The 18,310-nt window shown below is 39.1% G+C and overlaps 1 protein-coding gene across 1 annotated transcript; it reads left to right on the forward strand.

The window, feature by feature from the left end:
- The first annotated feature begins 5,033 nt into the window (after nucleotides 1–5,033).
- Nucleotides 5,034–16,760, forward strand: LOC149043600 (uncharacterized). The gene is made up of 7 exons (XM_089210375.1): nucleotides 5,034–5,368; nucleotides 5,585–5,644; nucleotides 8,315–8,476; nucleotides 8,736–8,813; nucleotides 9,523–9,590; nucleotides 10,064–14,843; nucleotides 15,169–16,760. The coding sequence occupies exons 1-6, from the start codon at nucleotides 5,302–5,304 to the stop codon at nucleotides 14,837–14,839; spliced, it is 5,211 nt and encodes a 1,736-aa protein (XP_089066501.1). The 5' UTR covers nucleotides 5,034–5,301; the 3' UTR covers nucleotides 14,840–14,843; nucleotides 15,169–16,760.
- The last annotated feature ends 1,550 nt before the right edge of the window (nucleotides 16,761–18,310 follow it).

Here is an 18,310-nt window from a genome sequence, read left to right on the forward strand (position 1 = left end):
GTGCTTTTTACATCAATCTGTTTTTTGCTTCTTTTACATTGTTATTATTATTATTATTATTATTATTAATATTATCATTATTAATATTATTATTATTATTATTATTATTATTATTATTTTTCTGTTTTGAACATCAACGCCATTTCAGTCATATTTTCCAATACAGCTCACATTAAGGTGTTGGGATGTCTTCTCAGTGCCAGTTTGGATCGTTATGGTTGGGAATGTTTAATTTGTTGACAAAAATAAGCTAAGTGAAAGCGTTAATCCACCGCACCACCTTTCTCGAGGCGCACGAAACTTATTCCTTTTTTCCTTTTTTTCTCTAATTCCATTCCTCCTCCACTTTCCATCCTACAATGGTGGTAGCCAGGAGAAGTTGGGAAGTTAAAATACCTTTGTATCTCTTATTATTTTCTACCACGTTTTGGATGTTTTTTCGATTGGGCAAACCAAAACAAATTCACTATTGTTTGTATTCCAACAGACGGAAATTTTCCAATTTTCAAGAATTCCACGTTATCCAGTCGAAGAAAATCAGATTTAATTTTTCCTTCTATTTTTAGTCGTAATCGCTATACAGTAACTTTTTGCTAAATTTGACCTCGTGTCATTTCTTTTCACTCACCCATCGCATTACAACTCTATCGGTCAACTTTTCCTAAAAAAAATTGTGAAGTTGCCAGGCCGACAAATCGCCTGCATCGTTAATAAGAAAATTTCCTTTACTATGCTTTCAGTACGTGTGTTTCTCATTCTCGCCAGTCCTTCAAGACCTCTCGTATGACAATCCAGCGCCCTTCGATCAACCTAAGCAGGCGATGGGTTAACGACCGTCGCATTAGCAATAAAAATAAAATAAAATAAATAGTATGTTTATGTCATTGTGCTATACACCGGATTAATGAAAATGAAAAGTTAAAAAATGTAACATGAGGCCCTGTCCAAACTTGGCGTGTAAATAGTGAAACAGCATAGCTACAAAATAGAATCATGGATCACGAAATAAACAATGATACACGATTTTCAGTTTCGAGTTCGTTGAGCTCATATTCAGCTTCTTCAATACTGCTGGTCTTACCAAGTGCACCGTTTTGTTACAGACTTGTGGGGCAAATCACATTTTCACAGGAGCTAAGGTGAGGACAGAATAAGTTAATAGCGACCTAATGCAGTGAATGAGATAAACTGGTATTGACTAAAGATACAGATAGAAATAATTTGAGAAATGAGACAATAGGATGAAAGAAATATCGATCTTATTTACTCGTCACGAGCGCAGGATCGAATCTTAGACCATCGGATTTTACGATTTGAAGTTCTCACATATAGCTATAGATTTCTCGTTGATGAGCCATGACATACAATGGATACATAAAGGATCATCTTGCATACTGCCTAGATCATCAATGTCGAAAGTTTCATGTCTTAAAATACATAATAATAGAAAGGAAATTTCAAGCTCTTTCGTGACAGAGGAAAAAATCATTTTTAACCAACGACCGAAAAAAAAACCTTATCCGCCAGATCAGGTTGAACGACAGATTAAATATCAATGCTGACATGTAAATAAACATACCAGACCTTGAGATGGCTCATTTATTTTCCCATGAGGGATTTACAAAGCTGTGGCATTTCTGATTCCAGTATCAGGTGCGTCACATGTCTGTAGGAACTATTATACAATTATTTATGGCCTCGCTTACTGCATCCAGACTCAGCAGACAATTCTGGAGCTCAAAGAGGCAGAGAGCTCGGGCCTCAGATTTCTCCTCCAACTTAAAGACAACTGGTTCAGAAACAATTTATTCATAAAATTCCTGCAAGATACACGGAGGGTTTCCGCACACAAAGATGCATGGAGTACATAGATTTAAAAAATCTTGAATATCTTCCTCGGATATATCTTTAAGAAGAGTACTTATGGTATTCGCTTTAATTCTTTAAAGCACGTGAAACGATTGAAATATCCTTTTCTCCAGATACAATAAGAAGTCAAGTATTTTTATTGGAAAATAACTGCATTGGAGTTAAATTTATTGCAAGTACTCTTCAGGTGAGGAAAGCTAATGAAGAAATATGTAGCATATTATAATCGAAAGACATGAAAATTGGAAAAAAATTTACATAAAGAATACATATTATTGATGTCATTTCTTTAGCTTTGTATCTCCCTCTGGTGATGAATATGTGCAACTTGTTATTACAAAGTATACGTAGATATCAACGCAACAACCAGCAAAAAAAACTAGTGTTTGTTGAGAGCAGAGAAAGTTATCGCTTATAGCGAAGTACCTTGATGTAACACTAAAATATTCTTTGCATGTGAGAGAACGCCAGTGAATGAAAACAACTGAGGGATGGATGCCCATTTCAACTTGTTCGGGACTCAACTACATACGCATAAACCCATCTTGATTTTGTGAATCAGCATCGTTTTCATATTAGGAAGGAACAGATTTTATTATTCAAAAATTGATTGTATCGGAATGAAATCCAGAGCGCCACTGGATTTCACTGGACACTTACGCTTTTGGCTGCAAAATATTTAGTGCAGAATTGGCGAGAGTTGTTTACAGTAAAAAAAAAAGTTCATCGTTATTATTTTTAGAAACATTGTCACGGTGAAAGTGGAAAATGAAAATTTGAGAGAACTGTAACGCTAAAGGGAAGATAACCAAAAACAAATGTTTATCATATAAAATACGCTGATTGATATCGCCAATCAGCTGCTGGACGTCACCCGCTTCTCGCGCCACTTTACTAGGTTGGTGAATGAATGGCAAATTCTCATTCCTTGATAAAGTCGCCTTTCAATTTGTCTGTAAATGCCTATAGTGTTTATATAATAAACAAAATAATACATGGCTGCTTGTAGAAATGGGATTATTATTCTCGATATCTCACGAGAGAGTGCATTGAACGAGGGATATACCGAGTTGATAACTTGAAGAGAAATTGCATCGGTACAACATAACTCACGGTGTGAATTCATCCTTATCGATTCAGTTATGGCAGAATGTAACATTTCCTGCTCTGAAGAGAAAAGGGATTTTGCGGATTGCGAGTATTTCGTACTAAAAGAGAAAGAGCTGCATTAAATTACAAACTGAATCAATTAATAGTCAGGCAGAAACATGTTAACAAATAATAATCATAAAACAATAAAACAACTAAAAAAGCAAACACAATAACTAAGAAGAACAGCAATTTTGATCAGGAAACTGGGAATTAGACGAGGTTAGATCTTTTAAACTCGTGAATATGTAACCTTCATTTTTCTCTCGAAATTGTTGTAAAGCAAAGTATTATTCTTAATATTTTCAGGCATGTAGAATTAACAAATGACATCGTTTGGAGAAGAGAGGGATTCAGAGGATAACAGTTTAACAGGTACAAACCAATTTTCATTCTGCAACTGATTAAAACTGTAGAGCTCATGTTATTTACAATGAAAGATCGTAATCTTAATTTTCTTGCGGCTGACAACAATGAAGTTTAATTTCAGTCGAATTTTCTCGGGTTATTGTTGTCAGACGTAAAAATATTTCACTTGCGTACAATTATATATTTCATTGGCTTCTCTCATTTGCCTCGTAGTTAAATGGTTTGCACGCGAAGCAATATCCTAAATCCTTAAACTTCTAGAAGTGATATAATGTGTAACTTATCCCTGTAATATCAATACATTATCCAGCAAACAGGTAATAAGAATACTCAAAGTTTTATCAGGTAGAATTCGTTATCTTTGAACTAACACCAAATTTCCGTACCTACTTTGAAAGGAAACATGTAGCAGCTAGAGGCGAGAATTAACAATTAGATCACGAGAGTTAAAGGTTAAACTGTACATGATAATTATGCGGCAGAAGCGCGTGATGAGCGTGTGACAAAGCTAGATAACGTGCTGTACATAATTATAGCTCTCGTCAACGTCAAAACCAGCTATTATCTCTCGTAAACAAACGAAGTTTGAAACAAAGCTCGAGGTTAAAAAAAAATATACAAAATGCCAACGTGTCTTTTAATGTCGTAACACTCGCGATATATAGTAATAATAATGGTATTATCATATGGTTGTCGGTGAGATACCAGAATTTTTTCAGTTTCCAAAACGTGACATCTCCACCGCACGCTGTAGGCGTGCCATATATTCTAACTGGTTATCCGTCAGAGTTCGGTTTTAGTAGATATACCTTTTCGCGCAATGACGGACTAAATCGGCACAATGTTTGAGTGTTTACATCGTGCGCAGGAAGATAAAACTGTGAGCTCAGTAAATGCTGATATTGGAGCAGAATCCTGTTCTGTAGGGCAAGAGCACCCCAGCAGCTTCACGAAAATTTCCCAATCACTATTATATTGCAGAAGAATCTCTTTTGATCAGCAATTCGTTCACAAATAAAATTTAAAGTTCTCTTTTGCTTGGCTATATCGAATTTGTTTTTTTTTTGTTTCATTTCGCTTTCAGTCTACTTCCTCCGCCAAATGCTCATTTGGCCTGGCAGTAAATTCATTCGATAGCCTACAAGATTAAGCTACGCAGGAGTCTGCGTGTTGCGCTTGGCTTTTAATTTGATGTAGATAAAGTTTCTTTATAACAAGAGTTTTGATGGAAACGACACTTTCCAATGCCATCTTCTCCAGTCCCTCAAAATAATCTCAAACGAAGTTAATTCAAGGTCCCACAAGCAATTAAATTCGACGATAGCGCGACTTTTAAAACGAATTAAACTCGTCTGGTAAATTAAATTCGTCCTAGACGTTTTATCCGTCTTGGTACACTCGCTACCACGGGTCGATAAACGTGTTTCGTTACGCAATAGGCTCGCGGGGTGTTGGTAGAATTCGTGACGGTTACGCAGACCTTCGAAGGTTGAATAAGTTTTGCGAATTCTCCCAGCCCCATACGCGGTAAAATGAAGGAATGAGAGAAAGAGTCTTTTATTGCATAACATTTTATCTGTGTTTATCCATGCCTACCGGGTACAATTAGGTTGTTTATTGCCACGCACGCATTTTGATAAGTGACAGCCTTGAACGACGTTTCATTAGAAAAGACTAAAAAACAATCAAGCAAACAAACAAACGAATGAAAAAAACATACATGATACAACCCGCTAAACTTGACTGGAGCTGTCACGCAACTACAATAGCGTGACGGAGAAACTTTGAGGTTCTCATCCATCCTCTATGATTAAGTATACAACGTTTTCTTTAAGTTACTTTCATTTGAATCTCCTCTTTTTTTTATTTTTAACGATGTAACGCAGTGCAATCGATTCAATTTTATTTCTAGCAATGGCAGAAAGCAACCTCTCAACACCGGGAGAAGAACTGGAGGTGAAAAATGAGTTTCCAGCTACAGGTAAGAAAAGGCAACAAGGAAAGACTTCTTTATGGTAATTTTTTACTGTTTGTTGATTATCTACACCTTAATTCTGGTGTATAATTTTTTGGATCACTTCGACTTGAAGGTTTTAGAAATCCACTGAATACACCAGTATTAGAACGCTAGTTCTAATTGCACATAGTTGTGATCACTAACAAAGTTGAAATATCTTCTCTGTAATTTCATCGACAGAGGAAAGTCAAGTTACGTCAAGTGACGCTGAGCTGGATAAGGACGATAACCATTTAAGAGGTGAGAAGAGATTCTTTCAAAGAAAGAAAAAACAAGTTGTTGCTCGATCAGATCGAGAAAAATGCGTAGACATCATTAATTATTCATAAGCAATAAAGCGACAAATTTGAAGGCGACTTATGCCATGTTCACACCAATTTAAACAAGTTTCATTAAACGTAGTTTTTTTAAATATGGTTTTATAAAACATGTGTTGCTCAAGAACCGTTCACACTGCAGACTGGGTTAGGTATTACGCAGCCTCGTTTTGATATTAATTGTTGCCAACAAAATTAAAGACGCAATAAAAATGGCGGTCAGTTTAAATCACAATATCCTGCTGTTGTTGGCGCAGTCACGGCTGAGGGAAAACCTCAGAATTACACAAAACCGACAGAGAAACGCAGAGAGACGGTTTAATTGCTATGTCCGTCGGAGACTTCTCGTTTCATCATTGTTTTCTCGTTTTTTGCTTCGATTTCTTCTCCAACATCTTCCTGTTCGCCGTATTTGGCTAAAACCCCGGTCGCAGATATTTTGGGAAGAGACTTGCCAAGATTGGAAAGAAAAGGACTGGAATGAGAATTTTCGCATGTCTAAAGAAGCATTCAATCGCCTTTGCCGAGAACTTTCGCCACATATCTCTAAAAGGGACACAAATTACAGGAAAGCCATTACAGTGCGTCATCGAGTTGCCATAACATTATATTGGCTTGCGGACACGGCTCACTTTCGAACGATCTGAAATCTATTTGGTGTCGGAAAATCCACTGTTTGTGGTATTGTGCGACAGGTATGCGAGGTGATAGTGAACGTTCTTCTTCCCAATTATATAAACGTTCCCCAAAATCAACATGAAGTCCAAGAAAAAATTGAAGGTTTTAAAAGTCGCGCGGGTTTTCCCCAGGTGGTTGCAGCAGTCGATGGTTGCCATGTCCCAGTCATTGGACCTCGGCAAAGTCCAGATGATTATGTTAACAGGAAGGGATTCCACTCATTAATCCTTCAGGGGCTAGTGGATTGTAATTATCTATTTCTTGATATCTGTGTTGGATGGCCGGGTAAAGTACACGACGCACGTGTCTTCAAGAACTCTTCATTGTCTGCCTTGTGTTGTGCCATTCATAAGCAATAGAGCGACAAATTTGAAGGCGACTTAGCTTTGAAGAGCCCTAAATTAAAGAAGAATGGGCCAAAATTGGCCTACTAGGCTTTGTAAAACTCGGTTTTTCTGAGTTTTAGAAGTGCTTACTAGTAAATCAACACACAATGTTTTGGAGATTAACGATGTATGTACAATTTGCACCTAAAATGGAGGATATTTGCGTAGTACAAGTATTATCCTTTTGCACTTGAAAACATTGTAAATTTGGTCATTTTTAATATAGAAGTCATATTCGGCAAGAGAGAGCTGTTAGTACCCGTAGACCCGTCAAAGTCGAGTTTTGAAAAATTTGCAAACGGATAACTTTTTGAGGCCACCAAAAGGAAAGTATTTACGCTAGCACATTTTTGTCCCTTATTGTTCAGTACATGTTTGGCAGAAATTTTTACGCGATTTGAGAATTCTGATTTCACGCCTCTTTAGACAGTTATGTCAAAACCAGGCCCACGCTGTAAACCACCAGTCAACAAAACGTGGAACCGCTTATTTTCACATCAGGCAAAATGGCACTTCGCAGGAAAGTAATACTTTCCCAAAAGGGATTTCTCCAGTTAGCTTCTTCGACTATGTTCTCAATAGACAATTACATGTATGAGAAAAACCAAGTGATAAAGAGAAAAAGAAAAAAAAAATTTTTTTTCCAGCGCACTTTTCTGAACGATGGTAAAACCACGAACTCTTGTCACTCTCAGACTCTCAGCACGATGTTCTTTTTTTTCGTAATCAGAGCATTCACAAGTTTTAACCTTTTTTCGGTCTGGCTTTGCTTTGCTTTATGCAATAACTTATGGGATTTTATATTCTAACATAAAAGTTTGGAAAACGTAACCCAGGTGTAAAAGGGTCATTGGAAAGTCTCTCGACCTAAATGTAAACCGATCAGACCTGATGTGGTTATGGCCAAGCTACAGCTAAAACTCCAAAAATAACTTGAATATTTTAAAGAAAACAAAATGCACAGATAAACTCTCCTGAAGGGCTTTTGTAAACAAAGCTGAGTTAAGATAGGATCCCCCGGTGAAACTTGTGATATTTTGGAAACATATGCCAGGTGTAAAAGGAGTTTGGAAAGCCTCTCGACCTAAATGAAGAAATGTAAAATGTTTTCCGTGTTTACATAGCCTGATGTAAACACGCGGGAGGTTGAGAGAACACGAGATAAGCGTAGGAAACCACAACGCGAAGCTATACTTACATTTCTTTTATAAAATAACTAATGAAAGAGGAACGAAAACCGTGTTTACATACGCTCATGTAAAATGGTTTTATGGCCAATCAGAGCGCGCGTACTATTTGAATTATTTTATAATGTAAATTGATAAACTTGTGGTAATAGCCAAGCCACAGCCCAGACTCCCAGCAGCTTGCACGCAAACAAAATGTACAAATATTAAACTTTTCTGGTTGTTTTTCTCATAGCTCTGAGCTAACCTAAAAGTTCGTTTGGATATTTAAAGTTGGCATCATCCGTCAAGGATCGTATCACTTATTACTAAATCATTAACATGAAAACGTTGTGTTTTCAGAAATAGTGAAAGTATGTCTGGAGAAAGGTAACAAAGAATACAGACAAGGAGAAGCCAATAACGCGATAAACTCCTACACGGAAGGACTTCAAGTGAACTGCAAAGATAAACGGCTGAACGCCAAGCTTTACAGCAACAGGGCAACAGCTCATTTCCGTTTGGGTAACGATTTCATATGTAAACATATAAATCTGTCGTGCAGCGTTACAAGATAACGGAATACACAATCTGCATCAAGAAAAGAAAAAATTGAGCAAATGCAGAAAAGTAGCGTAAAAACATAAATCGCCCTGTAATGGATGAAAATTAAGCAAAGGAATGATCCTCGTTACATTTTAAGCAATTGTAATTTTTTAAGGCTTCTTTGTTGCAATTCCATATGGTGACCACTTTTTTAAGCCTTATTTCTTAAATCTCACAGCAAACTACGTGGAATGTCTCGATGATGCAACAGTTGCAGTTGAATTGGAACCCACTTTAATCAAAGCTATCAAGAAAGGTGGGTTTTTCAGACATAAGCCATCAACATTCTATTCTCTGATTTGGTCAAAACATGATTGTGTGGTTTTTGGCAGGTAACTGCACCCCAAGTGTCAATTGTGTCTGGTGTGTCAATGTCTGTGATGTGGGTAAAAAGCATGAGAAAATGTCAATAAGCTCTCAAATACCGCCGCCTGCTTAGTTCACGTTGTAGAGCGCCGGAGGTCGAGGGTTCAAGCCCTAGACTGGACCATCTCCCTGAGTCTTAAAATATCTGAGGACAATGTGCTGCCGCCTAAGCTGTGACATCTGCAAATGATTTGATATTCTAGTCCTGGATAAGAACGGAAAACCGTAAGCCCCGTTTCTTGCATCTTCTCTATAACTCAAGGAGGCACCTCTAAAATTCCCTTTCAAAATGTGTAAACTGCTCAATGCAGTCTGCTCGAAAAGTTCCCCGAAAAGTGCTGAAAAGCGCATCATAGCACATTTAAAAGAAGAATGCGCGAGCTAACTTTATCGTTATTATCATCAATTGAAGCTTAATTGGTGGCCGCTTTCTATTAGCTCCTTAATGTTTACTTTCAGTTCTTCTACAAATTCAAATTGCCCTTATTATCACAATTTTTGTTCCCAGCTAAATGGGAAATTAAGTCCATTTTATCGATACATTTATACTTTAACAGTAATGAGTTACTTCGTACCGCCAATTATTCTCTCCTTTTCAGGAGCCAGAGCTTGTGTCGAACTTTGCTTGTATAAAGAAGCAAGGAACTGGTTGCATATGGGATTGGCCGTATCCTTTAACGAATGTTTCAAACGTGATACGAGATGTAATACGAGTAATATTTCAAGGGAAATCATTACGTTCCGGAGAGATTCTTCAACGCATAATGCAAGCAATGTTCTCTTATAGTGCACTGAGCAGTTTAAAGAAGCTAAAATATTTTTAAAGAGTTCTTTCGACTATTCCACGAAACTTTACTTAAAAGAAGAGGCCATATTAATTAATTCCCAGAGTTTAAGCTGAATACCCCTCATTTTTGTCTTCACACGAGCATCACCATGACGACCGAACCTAAACCGATAAATGCGCTTCAGAGCTGGTTAAAAACTCTCCAATAACTTGAAATCAAATTTCTACAAAAGCCCACGTTCGAATTATCATTCCAGTTTAAATATTCTATCTAATACTCTCACTGTTTTTTTAAAATACACTGTATTTTCGCAAATCTGCTCATGATTTACCGACCCTTGACACGTTTTAAGATTGAAAATGACAACAAACGTCTGCTTCAATTACTAAGGAAAAGTAATGCTGAACTAACAGCCATAGAAAACAGTTTTTGCAATCTCAGCAACGCTTATCGAGGTCTAGGACAGTTCAAAACAGCCATCCAGTACCATCAACGTCATCTAGAAATTGCTAAAGAGGTGGGAGACAAGGCCGCAGAGGGAATTAGTTATGGCAATCTCGGTAACGCTTATCAAGATCAAGGAAAGTTCAAAACAGCCATCCAGTACCATCAACGTCATCTAGCAATTGCTAAAGAAGTGGGAGACAAGGCCGGAGAGGGAAGAAGTTATAGCGGTTTCGGCAACGCTTATCAAGGTCTAGGACAGTTCAAAACAGCCATCCAGTACCATCAACGTCATCTAGAAATTGCTAAAGAAGTAGGAGACAAGGCCGGAGAGGGAATCAGTTATGGCAATCTCGGCAACGCTTATCAAGGTCTAAGACAATTCAAAACAGCCATCCAGTACCATCAACGTCATCTAGAAATTGCTGAAGAAGTAGGAGACAAGGCCAGAGAGGGAATCAGTTATGGCAATCTCGGCAACGCTTATCGAGGTCTAGGACAGTTCAAAGCAGCCATCCAGTACCATCAACGTGATCTAGAAATTGCTAAAGAAGTAGGAGACAAGGCCGGAGAGGGAAGAAGTTATGGCAATCTCGGCAACGCTTATGACAGTCTAGGACAGTTCAAAACAGCCATCCAGTACCATCAACGTCATCTAGAAATTGCTAAAGAGGTGGGAGACAAGGCCGGAGAGGGAATCAGTTATAGCGGTTTCGGCAACGCTTATCGAGGTCTAGGACAGTTCAAAACAGCCATCCAGTACCATCAACGTCATCTAGAAATTGCTAAAGAAGTGGGAGACAAGGCCGGAGAGGGAATCAGTTATGGCAATCTCGGCAACGCTTATCAAGGTCTAGGACAGTTCAAAACAGCCATCCAGTACCATCAACGTCATCTAGAAATTGCTAAAGAAGTAGGAGACAAGGCCGGAGAGGGAATCAGTTATGGCAATCTCGGCAACGCTTATCAAGGTCTAGGACAGTTCAAAACAGCCATCCAGTACCATCAACGTCATCTAGAAATTGCTAAAGAAGTAGGAGACAAGGCCGGAGAGGGAAGAAGTTATTGCAATCTCGGCAACGCTTATCAAGGTCTAGGACAGTTCAAAACAGCCATCCAGTACCATCAACGTCATCTAGAAATTGCTAAAGAAGTAGGAGACAAGGCAGGAGAGGGAATCAGTTATGGCAATCTCGGCAACGATTATCAAGGTGAAGGACAGTTCAAAACAGCCATCCAGTACCATAAACGTCATCAAGAAATTGCTAAAGAAGTGGGAGACAAGGCCGGAGAGGGAAGAAGTTATAGCGGTTTCGGCAACGCTTATCAAGGTCTAGGACAGTTCAAAACGGCCATCCAGTACCATCAACGTCATCTAGAAATTGCTAAAGAGGTGGGAGACAAGGCCGGAGAGGGAAGAAGTTATGGCAATCTCGGCAACGCTTATGACAGTCTAGGACAGTTCAAAACAGCCATCCAGTACCATCAACGTCATCTAGAAATTGCTAAAGAGGTGGGAGACAAGGCCGGAGAGGGAATTAGTTATGGCAATCTCGGCAACGCTTATCAAGGTCAAGGAAAGTTCAAAACAGCCATCCAGTACCATCAACGTCATCTAGCAATTGCTAAAGAAGTGGGAGACAAGGCCGGAGAGGGAAGAAGTTATAGCGGTTTCGGCAACGCTTATGACAGTCTAGGACAGTTCAAAATAGCCATCCAGTACCATCAACGTCATCTAGAAATTGCTAAAGAAGTGGGAGACAAGGCCGGAGAGGGAATCAGTCATGGCAATCTCGGCAACGCTTATCAAGGTCTAGGACAGTTCAAAACAGCCATCCAGTACCATCAACGTCATCTAGAAATTGCTAAAGAAGTGGGAGACAAGGCCGGAGAGGGAATCAGTTATGGCAATCTCGGCAACGCTTATCAAGGTCTAGGACAGTTCAAAACAGCCATCCAGTACCATCAACGTCATCTAGAAATTGCTAAAGAAGTAGGAGACAAGGCAGGAGAGGGAATCAGTTATGGCAATCTCGGCAACGCTTATCAAGGTCTAGGACAGTTCAAAACAGCCATCCAGTACCATCAACGTCATCTAGAAATTGCTAAAGAAGTAGGAGACAAGGCCGGAGAGGGAAGAAGTTATTGCAATCTCGGCAACGCTTATGACAGTCTAGGACAGTTCAAAACAGCCATCCAGTACCATCAACGTCATCTAAAAATTGCTAAAGAAGTGGGAGACAAGGCCGGAGAGGGAATGAGTTATGGCAATCTCGGCAACGCTTATCAAGGTCTAGGACAGTTCAAAACAGCCATCCAGTACCATCAACGTCATCTAGAAATTGCTAAAGAAGTAGGAGACAAGGCCGGAGAGGGAAAAAGTTATTGCAATCTCGGCAACGCTTATGACAGTCTAGGACAGTTCAAAACAGCCATCCAGTACCATCAACGTGATCTAGAAATTGCTAAAGAAGTAGGAGACAAGGCCGGAGAGGGAAGAAGTTATTGCAATCTCGGCAACGCTTATCGAGGTCTAGGACAGTTCAAAACAGCCATCCAGTACCATCAACGTCATCTAGAAATTGCTAAAGAAGTGGGAGACAAGGCCGGAGAGGGAATCAGTTATGGCAATCTCGGCAACGCTTATCAAGGTCTAGGACAGTTCAAAACAGCCATCCAGTACCATCAACGTCATCTAGAAATTGCTAAAGAAGTAGGAGACAAGGCCGGAGAGGGAAGAAGTTATAGCGGTTTCGGCAACGCTTATCGAGGTCTAGGACAGTTCAAAACAGCCATCCAGTACCATCAACGTCATCTAGAAATTGCTAAAGAAGTAGGAGACAAGGCCGGAGAGGGAAAAAGTTATTGCAATCTCGGCAACGCTTATGACAGTCTAGGACAGTTCAAAACAGCCATCCAGTACCATCAACGTCATCTAGAAATTGCTAAAGAAGTAGGAGACAAGGCCGGAGAGGGAATAAGTTATTGCAATCTCGGCAATGTTTATCAACGTCTAAGACAGTTCAATACAGCCATCCAATACCAGCAACGTGATCTAGAAATTGCTATAGAAGTGGGAAACAAGTATGGAGAGGGAATAAGTTATTGCCTTCTCGGCAGGATTCATAAGGCTCAAAGAGAGTTTAAAACAGCTATTGAGTGTTTTCAACGTCACCTAGAAATATCCAAAGAAGTGGGGAATACGCCTGGAGAGGCTTGCTCACTCTGTTCCCTTGGAAGCAGTTTTGAGTGTCAAAGAAATCTTATGATGGCCTTTGACTGCTATTACTCGAGTGTAGAATTGTATGATGATATCAGGGCCAGTCTTCAACTCAACGATCAGTGGAAGATTTGTTATCGTAATCAGCACCAAGCACCCTACAAAGGTTTGTGGCGTATAAATCTCGATCGAGGTCAAGTTGTGAAGGCTCTTCTTGCCAAAGAGAAAGGACGTGCTCAAGCTCTAAGAGATCTCATGGTCACAAAATATCAGCCTGGCGATTCTTTGACGCCCAGTGCATCCCGCATTTCTCTGAGGTGGGTTCCATTGAGCACAGTTTTCATAGCTATTAATGGACCATGCGTTTACTTCTGGGTTTGCCTCAGTGAAGATAATATCCAGATGAGAGAAGTGCACGTGAACAAATACAAGTATGAGGATGAATTGAAATTTTTCATCCAGCTACTGACCAAAACTGCTCTTAAGGAGATCGGTACAAGAGGTACTGTTACCATCGAAAATCCTCCGCTTGACTCGCCGACAGATGATGAAGTGGCCAATGACGTGATCCGAGTTGATGTGAGGCACTCCCAATCAAGTGCTTTAAAGAAGCTGCATGACATCATCGTTACTCCTATTGCTGACCTGATCGAAGGCAACGACGAGATCACATTTGTTCCTGAAGGTCCATTTTGCCTTGTACCTTATGCAGCGTTGCTGGACTCCAACTCATCATATCTAAGTGATTCTTTCAAAATTCGTGTGCTTCCCTCTCTGACGACATTGCAACTAATTCATGATTGTACAGCTGACTTTCACATGAAGACTGGTGCATTGCTTGTCGGCGACCCATGTTTCAAACATATCATCTATGAGGGAACACTTTTGGTGCAACTTCCAGGAGCAAGGAAAGAAGTGGAGATGATCGGACGTATCCTCAATGTCTCCCCTCTCACTGGAGAAATGGCAACAAAAGATGAAGTGTTAAAACAAATATCATCAGTGGCCTTAGTTCACATAGCGGCGCACGGTAAAATGGAAACTGGAGAAGTTATCCTGGCACCAAACACCACAAGAGATAACCCTCAGCCGCAAGAGAAAGACTATCTACTGACGATGAAAGATGTCATAGAAGCTGGGTTGCGAGCACGTCTGGTTGTACTTAGCTGCTGTCACACTGCTCGTGGGGAGGTGATGGCCGAGGGTGTGGTCGGCATGGCCCGTGCACTTTTGGGTGCCGGTGCCAGATCTGTTGTGGTAACCTTGTGGGCGATTGGCGACGAGGGAACCCTGGAGTTCATGAGTTTCTTCTACTATGCACTTGCCAAAGGCAAGAAGGCAAGCGAAGCTCTCAATCAGGCCATGAAGCGTATGAGAGAAATTGAAAAGTTCAAGGAGGTGATTTACTGGGCACCATTTGTACTCATTGGTGACGACGTCAGCCTGGATTTCAAGGAGATTTAGAGCAGTAAGTAATAATTCTGTTAATACATTCTATTCAATACAAAGTTACATTAAAATATAATCTTTGCTCATATGTGAGCAGTCATACTTGCGTGTTATTTTCCTTTCCGTTGGGTTACCAATTTATTTTTCTCTCCGCAAACTGAGATGCAGTACAATCAAGTGGTCACATTTACGATGATAACAGTCTATTTTGGAAACATGATAGGAGTAAAATAGCAAAGTTCTTTTAAAGCAATCCTGATGTGCAGTGTATCGTTTCATGTGCTGAGAAATATTTCATGGCAACTCAACTATCCTCCCTAAACTTAGATTCTTTTAGTTTTCAGTTAAGGCAGAGAGCATTGGAATCCCAGGGAGTTTTCGGATACCTATACAAATGTTGATATTTGGACCAGAAAGCAGTAAGCTACCGATGAAACCTTTGTCAAGAGTCTTCTTTTCAAAGCAAGAAGAACCAAAAGACGGCCAAAGTCAAGTTTAACAAGAGAACAGATTTCCATTGATTCAAAAGTTGCCTTTTTGCTTGTCTGAACTGCTTTTAGGAGCTTTTTCTTTGATATCCTTCTCAAACTACTGTTTGTTTTGTTTTTTTGTTATTTTTTCCATATGATATCTTAAAATTATCATGACTAGCTATGTGAGAAGTTATTTTTAATCTAAGTATTTTCTACTGAGAGGATCTGGGCGTTACATTTACTTCGAAGTTGAAACGTCTTTTCTAGAGTTTTTTTACAGAGTTTTTCTTAATCTGTTTAGTCTCATGAGTGATATAAAGCTATTACAGCCATGTGCGTGTGTAGAGAATTTCCATAAGAATTGGAGAATAATCAGTTGTCCGATTGCTCGATTATCTTAGTCTATGTCAGATGGAAATTGTGATGAACTTTTCGAGGATTTATACTCAGTCATTGGTACTTAAAGTTAGTTTCTGCCGATCAGAATTCGTTTGATCTTAAAACGACTCAAAATGACAGATTTTGGCCGTAATGGCAAGGATTTAGTCTGGTATTAGTTAATTTTCTGAGATTTCTCCTTTAATTTTGAAGGCGATAAATTATGTTATTTTTTACAAGCAGAACGATACATTCTAAATATATTGTTTAAACTAATCGTCCAAAGGCAAAACGAGAAGTTTTACTTTATAATTTTAGTTATGGCTTACAAACAATTGATGGAGCTCAGAACGAGCTGGAAAGTTGGAGCCAAATGATTTTATTTAGATTCTCCGATAACAGTTTTTACCTACTATCTAAGTACAATAAACTAACATTTAAATGTCAAACAATGAAACAAGTCGCTTGGTATTTTGTTAAAATGGAAGAGGAAATCAATAACAAAGGGAAGAAAATTCCTGCATCAACCTGCATAAGCCATTTCTTGTCGTTTGAATTGGTATTCGCTTAATAACTTTTGCCCATTTCTTTGAATAGGTTTACTGAATGAGAGATAAACTTTGATATTTTCTGACTCTATAACTGCTTATATCGATCATTGGCAACCGTTTTTAAGGATGTCACGCAACGCATTTCTTTAGCACGTTATGTGACAGATATGATGTTTTGTCACATCTTTTCGTTTGGAGTAGTGAGTGCACCTATGTCTTATTCGCTCAACTTTTGCCCATTTTCTTGGATAGAGTTAAGAATGAGATATAAACTTCGATATTTTCAGATTTTATATCTGCCGGTTTCATTGGCAGCCGTTCCTTAGGATATCACGCGACGCGTTTTTTTAGCATGTAAAGCGACGTGATGTTGTTGAAGAGGCAAGAAAAAAGAAATTACCTTTCACTTTGGGACATGGTGCTTTATTCTATTTATATAAAGCGTCCTCAGCATGGGAGGTACCCTAGGTCGGTGTGGTTCCCCGCGTGTAGAAAATATTTATGATTTTTTTTCCACGATTGCAAACTTAACTAAAACAGCCTGTTAAAAATACCAAAACTTTCTTAAAACTGAGGGCCGACCAAAAAGAACTTTTTACGGCTAATGGTTAAATTGTAGCCATTTTTCTACTACCGCTAACCCAGAATAACACTAAATAAGAATTATTATAAGACAATTTTAACGCCTAAAACCTAGTTTTTCGACCGGTTTACGGCAAACGGTTAACCCCATGGAGGCCCTCGACTGGGTGACATGCAATATGTGAAATAAAAACAGTTTTAGAAGGTGGCATTTGCAACTCAAATTTAGAGTGCTGGCTTTTGAGGAGTAAGGAAAACCGGGAAAAACAAGCCGTGGAAAAATGCTGGAAGTAAGGATCAACCTGAGAGAGACGGGCATCGGGAGAGCGTTGTCGCTACGCATTCCTGTTATGTTCAATCTGAGATGCTTAATGAAGCTAAAGCGAGATATTCACCGAAGTGAGGGCGAGCACGGATAAATTTCCTTCCCCCTTTAAAGACCTTGTACCGGATCCAAACAGTCAGTAAGCCCTGATATTTTGACCTCCCCCAGATCTAAAAAACTGCGACAACGTAAATGTTTCGTCAGAATATCTCTACTGACGATAGCATATATTACAATCATTTTAAAAAGAGCCCTGGGAAGGGGGGAACGGTTGGTCGAGGTTCCGTTTTTCCCCCGGGTTGGGAGTGTAAACGGCTACGTGGTTAGAGGACGGATTCTCATGAATCTTAGAGCTACGATTTCAGAAGGTAAAGACAAGAATTTCCCTGAGTAATTGCTGGACTTTGACTTCTTTCGTCTTCTTAGATTTTCTCTTCGTGCTTCATAACTCTACTCCATCTACCCACCTTAGAGCGGTCTTTTATAATATACCACACAGGCGAATGAAGCTCTTTGCGTGGGCTGATTGGCTATTTTGGAATTCATAGTCGAACCTGTATTAAGCGGTCGGTTGTCAAATTCGCGATTATTTTTCCTCTTATGCATTGTCACTTTCACCACTTTTCAGCGGTGGTCTCTATTAAGCGTTTGTGGTTATCCTTGACTGAGTCCTATCAGCCTGTTCGGGTTGTATGGAACGGTCACTTAGGGAGGAATCACTCGAATAAAAAGACGAATTGTCTCTGAAGTAAAATTTATTCCATATTTGGCTCCCAAAATCGATGTTAGTATTTAGAGTTCAAATGTCCTTAACGAATTGCACATTATCATCCTTCTATAGGATTGTTTATATCTGACAAATATTACACAAGAAAATTACACAAGAAAAATCATTTGCTGGTTTATTACCAAGAGGTCTAATTGTTAGATTTCTAATCTATTGTTCTGTTTTTACGCTGTCATTTTGTTAATGCTATTTGATACATTTTTTACATAAACTCGATATAAAATAAATGATGAATTATGGTATTAATTAAATGTTGTTTTTTTGTCTTTTGTCGTTGACCTGTATTAAACGGTGATTACCCTCAGTGATAACAATCAGTCACGCATATTTTATTAATTAAAACAGAGGAATCTTTTTTTTCTCCTGGCTCATGTTGACTGCTGGACTGCT

The sequence above is a fragment of the Pocillopora damicornis genome, chromosome 6, assembly GCF_964200805.1.
Source record: "Pocillopora damicornis chromosome 6, jaPocDami1.2, whole genome shotgun sequence".
NCBI lineage: Eukaryota > Metazoa > Cnidaria > Anthozoa > Scleractinia > Pocilloporidae > Pocillopora > Pocillopora damicornis.